The sequence below is a fragment of the Cetorhinus maximus genome, chromosome 2 (assembly GCF_964194155.1).
Source record: "Cetorhinus maximus chromosome 2, sCetMax3.hap1.1, whole genome shotgun sequence".
NCBI lineage: Eukaryota > Metazoa > Chordata > Chondrichthyes > Lamniformes > Cetorhinidae > Cetorhinus > Cetorhinus maximus.
In genome coordinates this window covers 31,444,198-31,461,207 of record NC_135880.1, presented here as the reverse complement: position 1 = coordinate 31,461,207, position 17,010 = coordinate 31,444,198, and the positions used below count along the sequence as shown (strand labels likewise).

General features: G+C 44.2%; 1 protein-coding gene across 1 annotated transcript in view; it reads left to right on the top strand.

The window, feature by feature from the left end:
* Nucleotides 1–17,010, top strand: part of lrp2bp (LRP2 binding protein) — a 54,633-nt gene that overhangs the window by 23,372 nt on the left and 14,251 nt on the right. The window contains exons 4-5 of the mRNA XM_078557424.1: nt 8,789–8,931; nt 10,677–10,782. Coding sequence (XP_078413550.1) covers nt 8,789–8,931; nt 10,677–10,782 — 249 coding nt within the window. The remainder of the gene's footprint in view (nt 1–8,788; nt 8,932–10,676; nt 10,783–17,010) is intronic.

Here is a 17,010-nt window from a genome sequence, read left to right as displayed (position 1 = left end):
ACCGTGTCCGGCCCATATCCCGCGCATCCGCCCTCACGCCTTCTCCTCCCTCCCAGAAACATGATAGGGTCCCCCTTGTCCTCACTTATCACCCCACCAGCCTACGCAAAGGATCATCCTCCGCCATTTCCGCCAACTCCAGCATGATGCCACCACCAAACACATCTTCCCTTCACCCCCCCTGGCGGCATTCCGTAGGGATCGTTCCCTCCGGGACACCCTGGTCCACTCCTCCATCACCCACTACTCCTCAACCCCCACCTATGGCACCTCCCCATGCCCACGCAGAAGATGCAACACCTGCCCCTTCACTTCCTCTCTCCTCACCGTCCAAGGGCCCAAACACTCCTTTCAAGTGAAGCAGCATTTCACCTGCATTTCCCCTAACTTAGTCTACTGCATTCGTTGTTCCCAATGCGGTCTTCTCTACATTGGAGAGACCAAACGCAAACTGGGCGACCGCTTTGCAGAACACCTGCGGTCTGCCCGCAAGAAAGACCCAAACCTCCCTGTCACTTGCCATTTTAACACTCCACCCTGTTCTCTTGCCCACATGTCTGTCCTTGGCTTGCTGCATTGTTCCAGTGAAGCCCAACGCAAACTGGAGGAACAGCACCTCATCTTCTGACTAGGCACTTTACAGCCTTCCGGGCTGAATATTGAATTCAACAACTTTAGATCTTAAACTCCCCCTCCCTCCATCCCCACCCCGTTTCTTCCCCCTCCCTCCCTTTTTTTTTCAATAATTTATATAGATTCTTCTTTTCCCACCTATTTCCATTATTTTTAAATCTACAACTAATACTTTGTTAGTCTTTCCACCCCACCCCCTCTAGAGCTGTACCTTGAGTATCCTGCCATCCATTCTTAATTAGCACTTTTCTTAGATAATATCACCACCTTCAACACCTCTTTGATCCTTTTGTCTGTGACATCTTTTGATTATCTGCTCCTATCACTGCTTGCTTATCCCCACAACCACCCCACCCTCAACTTCTCTCTCCCCCCCGCCCCCCACCTTAGACCAGCTTATATTTCACCTCTCTCCTAACTATACTTCAGTTCTGCCGAAGGGTCATGAGGACTCGAAACGTCAACTGTTTTCTTCTCCACCGATGCTGCCAGACCTGCTGAGTTTTTCCAGGTAATTCTGTTTTTGTTTTATACCATTTGCCTTCTTAACTGCTTGCTGCACCTGCATACTTGCTTTCAGTGATTGGTGAACAAGGACACCCAGGTCTCTTTGTACATCAACATTTCCCAAACTATTATCATCTAAATAATGCTCTGCATTCTGTTTTTCCTATTGAAGTGGTTAACTTCACACTTATCCACATTATACTGCATCTGCCATGTATTTTCCCACTCACTCAACCTGTCTAAATTGTCTTGACGCCCCTTAACTAACACCCTCCTCATCGCTCATATTCCCACCAAGTTTTGTGTCATCAGCAAACTTGAAAGTATTACATCTGGATCCCTCATCCAAATCATTGGTATATAATGTGAATAGCTGGGGCCCAAGCACTGATCCCTGCAGTACCTCACACTAGTCACTGCCTGCCACTCCGAAAAAGACCCATTTATTCCCACTCTCTGTTTCTTCTCCGCTAACCAATTCTCAATCCATGCCAATACATTACCCCCAATCCCATGTGCTTTAATTTTACACACTAACCTCTTAAATGGGACTTTATCAAAAGCTTTCTGAAAATCCAAATACACCACATCCACTGGTTCTCCCTTATCTATTCTGCTAGTTACATCCTCAAAAAACTCCAGTAGGTTTGTCAAAAATGGTTTCCTTTTCATAAATCCATGTTGACTTTGTCTAATCCCATTTTTTTCCCCCAAGTGCCCTGATATTGCACCCTTTATAATAGACTCTAGCATTTTCCTTACTACTGATGTTAGACTAACAGGTCTGTAATTCCCTGTTTTCTCCCACCATTTTTTAAATAGTGGGATTACATTTGCCACCCTCCAATCTGCCGGACTGTTCCAGAATCTACAGAATTTTGGAAGATGGCAACTAACGCATCTACTATTTCCATGGCCGCCACCTTTAGTACCCGGGGATGTAGATTATCGAGCCCTGGGGATTTATCAGCTTTCAGTCCCATTAATTTCTCCAGCACTATTGTTTTAGTAATTCTAATTTCCTTCAATTCCTCCTCCTTACTAGACCCTTGGTTCCCCAGTATTTCTGGGAAGTTAGTTGTGTCTTCCTCTGTAAAGACAGAACTAAAGTAGTTGTTTAGTTGCTCTGCCATTCCCTTATTCTCTATTATAAATTCTCCTGTTTTGGACTGTAAGGGACCTACATTTGTCTTCACTAATTTTTTTCTTTTTACATACTTGTAGAAGCTATTACAGCCCCCTTTATGTTCCTTGCAAGTTTACTCCCATACTCTATTTTTCCCCTCTTAATCAATCTCTTGATCCTCCTTTGCTGAATTCTAAACTGCTCCCAATCCTCAGGCTTGCTACTTTTTCTAGCAAGTTTACATGACTCCTCTTTGGATCTAATACTATCCTTAATTTCTTTTGTTAGCCATGGTTGGGACACTTTTTCTGTTGTGCTTTTGCACCAGAAAGGAATGTACAACTATTGCAATGCATACATTCGTTCCTTAAATATTAGCCATTGTCTATCCACTGTCATGCCTTTTAATGAGGTTCTCCAATCTATCTTAGCCAACTCACGCCTCACCTTCTTAGTTTCCTTTGTTAAGATTTAGGACCCTAGTTTCAGATTGGACTACTTCACTTTCCATCCTAATGAAGAATTCCATCATGTTATGGTCACTGTTCCCTAAAGGACCCCGCAAAACAAAATTATTAATTAAACCCTTCTCATTGCTCAATACCCAATCTAGGATAGCCTATTCCCTGGTCGGTTCCTCAACATACTGGTCTAAAAAACCCATCTCGTACACACTTCAGGAATTCATCCGCCACAGTATTATTGCTAATTTGGGCCCAATCTATATGTAGATTAAAGTCACCCATGATTACTGTAGCACCCTTGTTACATGCACCTCTAATTTCCTGTTTAATGCCATCCCCTACCTTATCACTACTGTTTGGAGGTCTATAGACAACTCCCACTAACGTTTTCCACCACTTGTTGCTTCTTAGCTCCACCCTGACTGATTCTACATCTAGATTTTCTGAGCCACTATCCTCTCTCACTATCACACTGATATTATCCTTAACTAACAACACCACGCCACCTCCTTTTCGCCTGTCCGTCCTAAATATTGAGTACCCTTGGATATTCAGTTCCCAGCCTTGGTCACCCTGCAGCCATGTCTCCATAATCACAATCATATCATACCAGGTTACTTCTATTTGCGCTGTTAATTCATTGATCTTATTGCGAATGCTCTGTGAATTCAGATACAGTACTTTTAGACTTGTCTTTTTAACATATCTTTTTTGTACCAAGGCCCTATTTGCTGCCTTCCACTTTTGCTGTCTACTTTTCTGTCTTTCATTCCTATCTTTGTTTCCATCTCTTGTGTCTCCCTGCTCAAGTTCCCATCCCCCTGCCACTCTAGTTTAAACCCTCACCCACAGTACTAGCGAATACTCCTGCGAGGATATTGGTCCTGGTCCCACTGGGGTACAACCCATCCAGCTGGTACAGGTCCCATCTTCCCCAGAATCGCTCCCAATGCCTCAGGAATCTAAATCCCTCACTCCTACACCATCTCTCCAGCCACATATTCATCTGGTCTATTCTTCTGTTCCTGATCTCGTTAGCATGTGGCACTGGGAGTAATCCTGAAATTACTAGCTTTAAAGTCCTGCTTTTTAATTTATTTCTTAGCTCCTTTATATTCTGCTTGCAGGACCTCACCCCACTTTTTACCCATATTGTCGGTACCGATATGGACCGTAACCACTGGCTGTTCACCCTCCCCCTTCAGAATGTCCTGCAGCCACTCGGTGACGTCCTTGACCCCGGCACTAGGGAGGCAACATACCATCCTGATGTCATGTCTGTGGCCTCAGAAACGTATATCTGTTCCCCTTATGATAGAATTGCTTATCATAATTGCTGTCCCACTCTTTCCTCCGCTCCATGCAACTGAGCAACTCGTGGTGCCACAGACTTGGCTTTTGCTGCATTCCCCTGAGAAGCCATCTCCCCCAGCAGTATCCAAAACGGAAAATCTGTCCCAGAGGGAAATGGACCTAGGGAACTCCTGTACTACCTGCCTAGTGCTGTCTGGCGGTCACCCATTCCCTTTCTGCCTGTGCACTCTTTACCTGTGGTGTGACCACCTCACTGTATGTGCTACCCATGAAGATCTCATCCTTGCAGATGCTCCACAGTGACTCCAGGTGCAGCTCCAGCTCTGAAACACGGATATTGAGGAGCTGCAACTGGAGACACTTCTTGCACACTTGGCCACCCTGGACACTGGAAATGTCCCCAACTTCCCACATTGCACAAGAGGAGCGTTCCACTTGGTCACGCTGCCCTGCCATGACTTACCCTTAAATTACTCCCTTTACTTTTACTTCCTCTAGTTTAGAGAATAGAAAACAGTTCTGATGAAAAGTCATTGACCTGAAATGTTAACTATGTTCCTTGTCCGGTGACTGCCTGAGTATTTCCTGCATTTTTTGTTTTTATTTCTCTCGTGCACTTCGTTGCATTTAGTTATAGAGTGGCAGTGGTAGAAGTCTGAAACCAAGTTGCTTGCTAAGTTAGGAAATTATATGCGCTTTGGGGAGGAATGGTAAGAAAGGGAAAAGAATCACCCCTACCCCCTAGCAGAAATAGTTTCAGATCCTTATGTAGATGCTTGAGTGACTTTGAAAGTACATTTATGTTCACTCAATGTAGGCAATTTTTCAAATAGAAATAGAAAATAGAGGTTCCTTCAAACAAGCTTTTTTGCCATTGTACACCCATAAGTCTGTACCATAGACCCTCAATACCTACATACACAGGAGTCGATTTTCACTCGGCCTACCTAGTTTCTGATTGGAAATGATCAGGTTACTTAGTTATTTGAAAACCATTAGCTTTCTATTTCCCATAGTAGTCTGCAGAATTCTGCAGGCAGGTGAAAAGTTTCTTTTAAAGGAGTGAGCTCTAGATTTATGGAAGACGAGGTCCTAAGGAACTGAACTGGGGCCTGAGCAAGGTAACTGGTGCAATTTTTCGGGCTGAAGGAAGGTTTGTAGTGGAGTTCCCCAGGGGTTGGTATTGGGACCCTTGCTTTTCCTGATATACATTAATGATCTAGATCTTGGTGTGCAAGGGACAGTTTCAAAGTTTGTGGGTGATACGAAGCTTGGGAGTGTTGTAAACTGCGAGGACGACAGTGTAGAACTTCAAAAATACATAGACAAGTTGGTGGAGTTGGCAGATGAAGTTCAATGCAGAGAAATGTGAGGTGATGCATTTTGGTAAGAAGAATGTGGACAGACAATATAAAATAAGGAGTGAAAGTTTGAAGGGGGTGCAGGAGCAGAAAGACCTGGGTGTTTATGTGCATAGATCAGTGAAGGTGACAGGACAGTTAGAAAGAGCAGTTAATAAAGCATAAAGTATCCTGGGCTTTATTAATAGGGGCATAGAGTACAAGAGCAAGTAGGTTATGCTGAATTTATGGGTACCCGCATGGGCCCCAGCTATGCCTGTCTCTTTATGGGGTATGTGGAACACTCCTTGTTCCAGTCCTACTCCGGCCCCCTCCCACAACTCTTTCTCCGGTACATCAATGATTACTTCGGTGCTGCTTCATGGTCTCATCGGGACCTGGAAAAATTTATTAATTTTGCTTCCAATCTCCACCCCTCCATCATTTTCACATGGTCCATCTCTGACACTTCTCTTCCCTTCCTTGACCTCTCTGTCTCAATTTCTGATGATAGACTGTCCACCAATATCCATTACAAGCCTACCAATGCCCACAGCTACCTCGACTACAGCTCCTCACACCCCGCTTCCTGTAAGGACTCCATCCCATTCTCTCAGTTCCTTCGCCTCCGTCGCATCTGTTCTGATGACACTACCTTCAAAAACAGCTCCTCTGACATGTCCTCCTTCTTCCTTAACCGAGGTTTTCCACCCACGGTCGTTGACAGGGCCCTCAACCGTGTCCGGCCCATATCCCGCGCATCCGCCCTCACGCCTTCTCCTCCCTCCCAGAAACATGATAGGCCCCCTTCTCCTCACTTATCACCCCACCAGCCTCCGCATTCAAAGGATCATCCTCCACCATTTCCACCAACTCCAGCATGATGCCACCACCAAACACATCTTCCCTTCACCCCCCCGGCGGCATTCCGTAGGGATCGTTCCCTCCGGGACACCCTGGTCCACTCCTCCAACACCCCCTACTCCTCAACCCCCACCTATGGCACCTCCCCATGCCCACGCAGAAGACGCAACACCTGCCCCTTCACTACTGCATTCGTTGCTCCCAATGCGGTCTCCTCTACATTGGAGAGACCAAACGCAAACTGGGCGACCGCTTTGCAGAACACCTGCGGTCTGTCCGCAAGAAAGACCCAAACCTCCCTGTCGCTTGCCATTTTAACACTCCACCCTGCTCTCTTGCCCACATGTCTGTCCTTGGCTTGCTGCATTGTTCCAGTGAAGCCCAACGCAAACTGGAGGAACAGCACCTCATCTTCCGACTAGGCACTTTACAGCCTTCCGGACTGAATATTGAATTCAACAACTTTAGATCTTAAACTCCCCTCCCCCCATCCCCACCCCGTTTCTTCCCCCTCCCTTTTGTTTTTTTTTAATAATTTATATAGATTCTTCTTTTCCCACCTATTTCCATTATTTTTAAATCTACAACTAATACCTTGTTAGTCTTTCCACCCCACCCCCACTAGAGCTGTACCTTGAGTATCCTGCCATCCATTCTTAATTAGCACTTTTCTTAGATAATATCACCACCTTCAACACCTCTTTGATCCTTTTGTCTGTGACATCTTTTGATTATCTGCTCCTATCACTGCTTGCTTGTCCCCACAACCATCCCACCATCAACTTCTCTCTCCCCCCGCCCCCCACCTTAAACCAGCTTATATTTCACCTCTCTCCTAACTATACTTCAGTTCTGTTGAAGGGTCATGAGGACTCGAAACGTCAGCTCTTTTCTTCTCCACTGCTGCCAGACCTGCTGAGTTTTTCCAGGTAATTCTGTTTTTGTTTTATATAAGACACTCGTTAGATCTCAACTAGAGCATTGTGTACAGTTCTGGGCGCCACGCTATAGGAAGGATGTGAACACATTGGAGAGAGTGCAGAAGAGGTTTACAAGAATGGTTCCAGGGATGAGAAATTTCAGTTACGAAGTTGGATTGGAGAGGTTGGGACTATTGTCCTGCAGAGAAGAAGGCTAAGAGGAGATTTGATAGAAAACAAAAACAGAAAATGCTAAAAAAAACTCAGCAGGTCTAGCAGCATTTGTGGAGAGAGAAACAGAGTTAATGTTTCAAGTGGTATGACCCTTCTTCAGAGCTATGAAAAAGATCATACAGACTCAAAACATTAACTCTGTTCACCTCTCCACAGATGCTGTTAGACCTGCTGAGTTTTTCCAGCATTTTCTGTTTTTGTTTCAGATTTCCAGCTTTTATCTTGGAGATTTGATAGAGATGTTTAAAATCATGAGGGGGCTGGACAGAGTAGATAGGGAGAAACTGTTCCCACTTGTAAAATGATCAAGAATGAGAGGGCACAGATTTAAAGTGAATTGCAAAAGAAGCAAACGTGACGTGAGAAAAAACTTTTTCACACAACGAGTGGTTCGGGTCTGGAATGCACTCCCTGGAAGTGTGGTGGAGGCAGGTTCAATCGAGGCATTCAAGAGGGCATTAGATGATTATTTCAATAGAAACAATGTGCGGGGTACGGGGAAAAGGCAGGGCAATGGCACTAGGTCATAATGCTCATTTGGAAAGCCGATGCAGATACAATGGGCCGAATTGTTCCCTTTTGTGCTGTTAATATTCTGTGATTCTGTGAACATTCCTGCCAAGCTCAAGCAGGTCTGCAGCTGGCTTTTAGACAGAAGAGGCTCTCCAAGGTAAGTCTAAAACTTTCCATTGTGGGGCAAGGAAATCTAGGCGCGCTCCTCTGAGCCCTATAAGGAAAGTCATGGTCCCCCCTTTCACAAACATCTACCCCACATCCCTCCTGCAGTGCCTTCCCATAAACCCCTTCCTGCGACTTAATTGCTTACTGATAACAGCCTTACTGCCCAAACGTTCTCTCCCACTTATCAGTTAGCTGTTGCTTTCTGCCTGTCTGAGGTTTGTAGATCAGGCACAGGAACTAAAATACCCCAGGCATAAAATTTAGGACAGCAATCACCTTTCAAACTTGTTCCTACTCCACTTAAAAACCACATGGCATTAAAATTGACCCCAAAGTTTTAATCCATGCTGCCATCACTTTACATTTATTTCAATGTACTGACTGTTAACCAGTATACTAACCTAATAAAGAATTGCCCACCAAAGAAGCAGTGGTGCTAAGAACAACTCTTCCCACAACTGTACTTACAAAGTTCAACGAGGTAAGATGGTAATTTAGAAATTTCGGAATTAATTGCCTGTTCTTCAAAGGCTGGATTTCCAGGACTCAGGGGTGGCACATAGCCTTTGGGTCACAGTTTGGACACCAGTAGTTTAAAGTCTGCCCCAAGATTTTTAATGATTTCTGGAAAATTGAGCTGATTTTTCAAGACCAGTAATCTTCCTGTATTTTTGCAGCTTTTAATTACACTGCTCTTTTTGCCAGGAACTAGGTGTGGAATATATGAACAAAATCATAAACTCTGATGACCCAGGAGCACAACACTTGAAATTTGTAGCATATTACAACTTGGGCAGAGCATCCTTCGAAGGATTTGGTATCCGACAGAGTAATATAGAAGCTGAGAGGTTAGCAAATTGTTATTTATTACATTATGATCCCAGCTGAGATTACCCCTGGACAAGCCTGATCCCAGGGTGGAACCCAGTTCGATAGATCCTAACTTTTATTTGTTTGTTTAGATAAGTGGAGAGTGGCTACTGAACAGAGTCACTGAAGTCAGCTAATGAACTTTTAACAAAAGAATAAAACATTTATTAAACAAGAAAAAATGATATATATTACTATACTATATTCTTTCACCCACAACTATAACTTTGCAGATATATAGAGATTTGTAAGGATAACAAAGGTTACAAAAGCTATCTTATACTTTAATGGTCACAGTAAGTACACAATCCATGTACATCTATGGCACCCTGTGCCCAGACACACCACACTGTGAAACCAAATGACACCTCTCTCACCAAGTGAGGTGAGTAACACCTCAACCAGACGCTATGGATCACTCCTCAACTCCCCCCAGATGCTTGTTACACCGTGAGCCAACCAGCCTCCCTGCTATCCATCTTACACACGAGGGTTCCCAATCTTCACTTTCCAAGAACTCACCTTGGAATCTTCTCCCAAACTGATGCTTTCTCTCAGTCGCCTTCCGCAAGGAGTCACTTCCAGGCTTTTGAATTCTCCTTCCGATGTTCTTCTTCCCTGAGTCACCACATACATTCAAGCTATCTTCCACGCATTCTCTCTGACCGAATCAACCGACAACAGTATCGCTGCTCCACATGCCCATAACAAAGAGTTACAGATCTTCAATTATCTCTTTGGACCTGCTTGCTTCTTGCAAGCTATTCTCGCTTTAAATCTGCTTTCTGCAGCTTTTGTCTCTTTAAATCTGAAGCTTGGAGCCTTTCTCTGCCCCTCACTCTTAACTTCATTAAAAGGACCTTTTCCAGGTTCTTGTCCTTCCTTTGACTAGAAGGTCTACTTGGGACTTTCCCCTGTTTCTGTCCCCTGGACTTTGGGGTATTTTCCTTAGTTTGGGACTGGCTATCTGTCTTTGTTCCAGTCTCTCCTGGCAGCTACTTTCAAAACCAACTGAACTCAAACAGCTTCCAAAATCAAACTGATGTTTTTCTTCTGTGTATGCCTGTGGGAGGGACCTACCTCTCTGGACCTCTGTTGCTAGGCAACAGCACTGTTTTTTCCACTTTTGTGTTTGTTTAACCACTTAAGTCATAAAAATCACATTTGAAAAGTGAAACTAAAACTCAATTTGATCTTTCTTAACACACAGATACAGAAATACAAATCAAACTTAAACTTTAAAGCTAAAACTCATTCCTAATACCTATGAATACCTCTGTAGTAACATTTCGAGTCTGTATGGCCTTCTTCAGAGCTCTGAAGAAAGATCATACCACCTGAAACATTAACTCTGTTTCTCTCTCCACAGATGCTGCTAGACCTGCTGAGTTTTTCCAGCATTTTCTGCTTTTGTTTTCTATCAAATCTCCTCTTAGCCTTCTTCTCCCCAAGAAAATAGTCCCAACCTCTCCAATGTATCTTCGTAACTGAAGTTTCTCATTCCTGGAACCATTCTTGTAAACCTCTGGAGAAAATATAACTTCATTAAACTGTCTCTATTTCCTAACAATTACCACCTCGATTTGATTCAAGTAACAACACTGCACTGCAAAAAGTACTTAAGTGGTGGTAAAGTGCTTTGAGATGCCCTGTGGTCATGAAAGATACTTTTTAAATGCAAGGTTTTTTTTATGGTTACTGTGCATTTCTTTGCTTTTTACAGACTATGGCTTCTTGCTGCAGATGATGGTAACTCAAAAGCAAGCGTGAAAGCCCAAACTGCTCTGGGATTGTTCTACTGCAGACCAGAATCACAGGATTTGCAAAAGGTACAGGAGAGGATGTTGGGATCTCTATATTAAATGCACTGTATGTTCAAGATTAATATTCATGCATTACTTCTTACTACACAAGTAAGTGTATCTTGAAAAAAAACTTGCAGATTCTCTCGCTAATAATGTGAAAGTTTTTAGAAATTAAAATGGGGTTCCCATTGACAGAAAGTATTGGTTTCTCTCACTATTGAGCCAGGATTCTGTATAAGGGATACCTGTGCTACATAGGAAATGTCACTGATGTTGCCACTTGCACCTCATCAGGGTGCTGGACCCTCTCTAGGTTGTTGGCTCTTAATACCAGAATCCCTCCAATATCCCCATAGTCAAGAGTCAAGATCCTTTACTACTGCACCCACAAAGCCTTCCCCACTCTTTCCACATTGTGAAATCACCTTAAATGCTCTTAAATTCTACAGCTCTTTAAATAGCTCTCCTTTTTGCCAATACCATCACACATCGCTACCATACTCTGTAAGTCCCTTTCCTGTCATTAGTATCCTCACATGCTACTCCCAGACCCCAGGATACTTCTCATTGTTCATTCATTCCATCTTGCTCCATCAAAATTCCCATACCCGAGAAACACCATCCACACTACTCCCACACCTAGAAACCTCATTCCAACTTCACTCGCACATGACACTCATCCAATGTTCTTAAACATTAATCGTACCCTCCCTCGTGCGTGCACATGCATATTCACACACATTTTCCTTTCCACTGAACTTTTACTTCACTTCTTTTTCAAAAGCTCGTCCCATTTGCACATCATCTTACTAATTCCTTTCATGCGAACATACGTACTAGAAGCAGGAGCAGGCCACTCGGCCCCTCGAGCCTGCTCTGCCATTCCATAAGATCATGGCTGATCTGATTGTAACCTCAACTCCACATTCCCGCCTATATCCGATAACCTTTCACCCCCCTGGTTTATCAAGAATCTATCTACCTCTGCCTTAAAAATATTCAAAGACTCAGCTTCCACCACCTTTTGTTAGAGAAAAAAATTCTACTCAGATAAAAGCAAAAAACTGCGGAGGCTGGAAATCCAAAACAAAAACAAAAATACCTGGAAAAACTCAGCAGGTCTGGCAGCATCTGTGGAGAGGAACACAGTTAACGTTTCAAGTCCGTATGACTCTTCAACAGAATTAAGGAAAAATAGCAAAGAGGTGAAATATAAGCTTGTTTAGGGTGGGGGTGGGGGGACACAAGTAGAGCTGGATAGAAGGCCAGTGATAGGTGGAGATAACCAAAAGATGTCACAGACAAAAGGTCAAAGAGGTGTTGAAGGTGGTGATATTATCTAAGGAATGTGCTAATTAAGGGTAGAAAGGACAAGCAAGGTACAGATAGCCCTAGTGGGGATGAGGTGGGGTGAAGGAATCGAAAAAGGGAAAAGGTAGAGATAAAACAATGGATGGAAATACATTTAAAAATAATGGAAATAGGTGGGAAAAGAAGAATCTATATAAATTATTGGAAAAAAAAGGGGATCAGAAAGGGGGTGGGGATGGAGGAGAGAGTTCATGATCTAAAATTGTTGAACTCAATATTCAGTCCAGAAGGCTGTAAAATGCCTAGTCGGAAGATGAGGTGCTGTTCCTCCAGTTTGCATTGAGCTTCACTGGAACAATGCAGCAGGCCAAGGATGGACATGTGGGCATGAGAGCAGGGTGGAGTGTTGAAATGGCCAGCGACAGGGAGGTCTGGGTAATGCTTGCGGACAGACCGAAGGTGTTCTGCAAAGCGGTCACCCAGTCTGCGTTTGGTCTCTCCAATGTAGAGGAAACCGCATTGGAGCAACGAATGCAGTAGACTACATTGAGGGAAGTGCAAGTGAAATGCTGCTTCACTTGAAAGGAGTGTTTGGGCCCTTGGACGGTGAGGAGAGGGGAAGTAGGGGCAGGTATTGCACCTTCTGCGGTTGCATGGGAAGGTGCCGTGGGAGGGGGTTGAGGTGTAGGGGGTGATGGAGGAGTGGACCAGGGTGTCCCGGAGGGAATGATCCCTGCGGAATGCCGCCGGGGGAGTGAAGGGAAGATGTGTTTGGTGGTGGCATCATGCTGGAGTTGGCGGAAATGGCGGAGGATGATCCTTTGAATGCGGAGGCGAGTGGAGTGATAAGTGAGGCAAGGGGAACCCTATCATGTTTCTGGGAGGGAGAGGAAGGTGTGAGGGCGGATGCACAGGAGATGGGCCGGACACGGTTAAGGGCCCTGTCAACCACCAAGGGTGGTTTCCATGTCCGTGTCCGGCCCATCTCCTGCACATCCGCCCTCACACCTTCCTCTCCCTCCCAAAAACATGATTGGATCCCCCTTGCCCTCACTTATCACTCCACTCTCCTCCGCATTCAAAGGATCATCCTCCGCCAACTCCAGCATGATGCCACCACCAAACACATCTTCCCTTCACCCCCCCGGCGGCATTCCACAGGGATCGTTCCCTCCGGGACACCCTGGTCCACTCCTCCATCACCCCCTACACCTCAACCCCCTCCCACGGCACCTTCCCATGCAACCGCAGAAGGTGCAACACCTGCCCCTACTTCCTCTCTCCTCACCGTTCAAGTGAAGCAGCATTTCACTTGCACTTCCCTCAATTTAGTCTACTGCATTCGTTGCTCCAATGCGCTTTCCTCTACATTGGAGAGACCAAACGCAGACTGGGTGACCGCTTTGCAGAACACCTTCGGTCTGTCCGTAAGCACTACCCAGACCTCCCTGTCGCTGGCCATTTCAACACTCCACCCTGCTCTCATGCCCACATGTCCATCCTTGGCCTGCTGCATTGTTCCAGTGAAGCTCAACGCAAACTGGAGGAACAGCACCTCATCTTCCGACTAGACACTTTACAGCCTTCCGGACTGAATATTGAGTTTCAACAATTTTAGATCATGAACTCTCCTCCATCCCCACTGGTACAAAAGTACATGCATCATCTGACCCTACTTTCTCCTTGGTGACCTTTCCCCTATCTCCGCTATGACCACCTGTTCTTCCCTTATTTACTACAAACAAACCCAATCTTGGTTGTTTTTCCAACCTAAGGCTCCAGTCTGACTCCCAGAACACCCAATCTATCATAGTTGCATTTTGCTTTGTCCAGTATGGCCTTGCTGGTAATCACAAACTCTAAGGGTGTGCAAGGTTCAAATCTCTCTCTATTCAGCTTGACATTTAACTGTTAATTGCAGGCTTTGCATGCTTAGGTATCTTAAGTAATCCCAAAGACCTTTAATAGATTCTTACTGCATCCCTATACTTTTTATCTTGTCAACATATATTTCTACTGTATCCTTATCTCATGAAAACACCTTGCCTCTCTGCCAGAGACTAAGTCCAATTGGTTAACCATTTCTCAGGGGCATACCGAGGGCACCCTGTAAGTGTGCAAGGTTCAAATCTCTCTCTATTCAGCTTGACATTTAACTGTTAATTGCAGGCTTTGCATGCTTAGGTATCTTAAGTAATCCCAAAGACCTTTAATAGATTCTTAATGCATCCCTATACTTTTTATCTTGTCAACATATATTTCTACTGTATCCTTATCTGTGCGTTTCCAGTGTCTCAGTTGATGGCCAGATTATCAAATTCACTTCACTTAAAAAAGTTTGTATATTGTGTCCTCTTTCCCTAACTCTTTCTCCTACTTGCCTCATACCATTTTGCACATGCAACAGCTACCATCTTATCTTGTTCAGGTTGCCTGGAGAGACTTTAAAATAAATAAAATATTCTCATAACAGTTTTAAAAACAGAAATCAGGCATTGACATGTTTTGCTTCCTTATCTTCTTCTCAAACAACATTTTATTGTCTTAAAAGTAACCCACTAAATTGTGTCTGACCTGTTTCTTTTAGAATTATCCCAGATTCATTAACTTGGCCAAATATTGGATTTCTGCCAAACTTTGTCAAGGTCTTGAGCTTAGCTTCATATTTTGGGAACAGACTTTACAAATACAAAAGCTTGCAGTATTTGAATTAGTGCCAATTGTTGTCAAACCTTTTAAAATGAAAATTCCCTTTTAAGAAATTATCAGGAACCATACCTCAAATTTTAAACTTTGTAAGAAATGTAACTTACACTATCAAAATTAAAACAACCTCTTTCTTATGTGTACTGATTTGTATCCAAGTTATAATTCCCGTATGTTTATTGACACATTCATTATCTTAGATAGCACCCTAGTGATTCAAAAGTAATCTTCTAAACTACACTGCACTTTACATCTCAAGATTGTCCCAACTTCAAATAACAGTGCTGTTGGGATGCAGATTTCCTTTCATATTTAATTCATCTCTTCAAAAGAAACCCCTTTTATCCATTGGAACCACCTAGACCGTGTGCTTATACCTTTTGGTTTTCCTAGAATCCCCTGAACTTCAGGTAATTTTTCCCCTCAGAATTTTAGAATACTAACTCGTATGAGTTAATGCAACTCGTATGTATCAATCCCAGTCAGCTTGGAAGCTGGTGGTGCTAGTCTGCAAAGGGGGGGTGGTACAAAGGTTGGTTCATCTAACCCTATCTAGCTTCATGATACCTCCAAATTGCGACCCTTTTTGCCAGAAATCTCAACTCAAACCTTATACTCAAAACTTTGGAGTGTTTTAGTATACTTTTCCTTTAATCTAACATGGGGCTTTCAACCCTAAAATGCTGAACTGCACACACAAATGACAATTTATGGAAGAAAACACATTAAAGCTCACATACGAATGCTTCCTTGCACACAAACAAACATATATTTAGAGGTATGTATTTATATTCCTATATCCTTAACTTAACGACTTAAAATTCTCATATTCTAAACAAAACTTCGAATAGCAGTGGGGGAAATAAAGGGATCTTGAAGGCTCCACCTATAGGGACAATCAAACTGACGAAAGCTCACATTTCCCCTGCTACTGCTTGTCCGTGCTTATTAACGCCCCTAGGGGTACCCCCCTTTTCTCTCTCTCGCTCTCTCTCTTCAGCACAAGTAACTTGGATCAATTCATTTTTTAAGTTACAGAAAATTCAGTAGCGGACCTTTCGGGTCCCAATCATCTTTCCACATTTTCAGGAAAATCTCGTCATCCCACAAGGGACATTATATACCCCCAATTCGTTTCTCCCTCCCCCAAGGCTTCCTTGACTGTCCTCTCAAACTCCCTGTGCAGGGCTGTAAACTGCAGGTAATCTTCCCCAGATATCCCCTGGGCATTTAGCCTTCACCAGTATATGGGTATCAAGGGGGTGCATTGCATGGAAATCTTGCATTTCCCACAATTTGGTCCAGAAATCTGGGTTATTATGCCGAGGCTTGAGTCTCGGCAGTTCTTTAAGCAAAACCTGCTTCTCCCCCGGACTGAATAGTACATGCCTAACTTTCTCTGTAACCCTCTCAACCTCCTCATCCTCCCCCTATTCCTCAGCCGCCTTTCTCCCTTCGATTTTTTAATTCGACTTTCCTGACTTTACTTTTCCTAACAGTTACTGCCATAGGGGCCATGGGATTCAACACGCACAGTGGGGTGGCTAGTTCGTATGAGGCCGGTTTTGTCCCAACTCCATCATAGGTTTCTCCTTTGGAGCTCTCCTCCTCTTGATCAGTATTACTACAAGCTGCCGCCACTGCTCTGATCTGTCCTGAATCTGACTTTGTCTCTCTCTCTCTTTAATCGACTGGAACTTAGTATTAATCCGTCTGCACAACTGCAGGTACGAGATAATAATAACCATCATCCCTTTCTTTTCCTTATCCTTTTTCTGCCCTATCCACCACTGTTTTTGTTCTCCAGGCGTTCCCTGTGGGTCCCACCCCTCCTGCTGAGTCTTGGCTGATGTTCCCTTATGTACCTCGTAATGGAGTCCGCGGTTCCCCAGTCGAGTTCCATAGCATTATTATGTTTCCCTGACGGCATTCCGTTTTTATTCCCGTCTATCTCTGCGCGGTACATTTGCACAGTCCTAACAACTTAGTTATCTGAGGTATGTGCGGTTTCACTGGGTTCTGGCCTCCCTGCGCGGCTTTGGCTAAGGTTATCTCTCAAACCGTAGCCTGCCAGCACAGCTCCGCCCTCCTCTTACTTGGATCCGGCCTCCCTGCGCCCTTTCGGCTAAGATTAGGTTATCCCTCAACCCGTAGCCTACCTGCACGGCTCTGTCCTCCTATTGGGATCCCCTCTCTGGTAATAGTCTGGCCTCCCTGTGCGGCTTCAGCACCTCT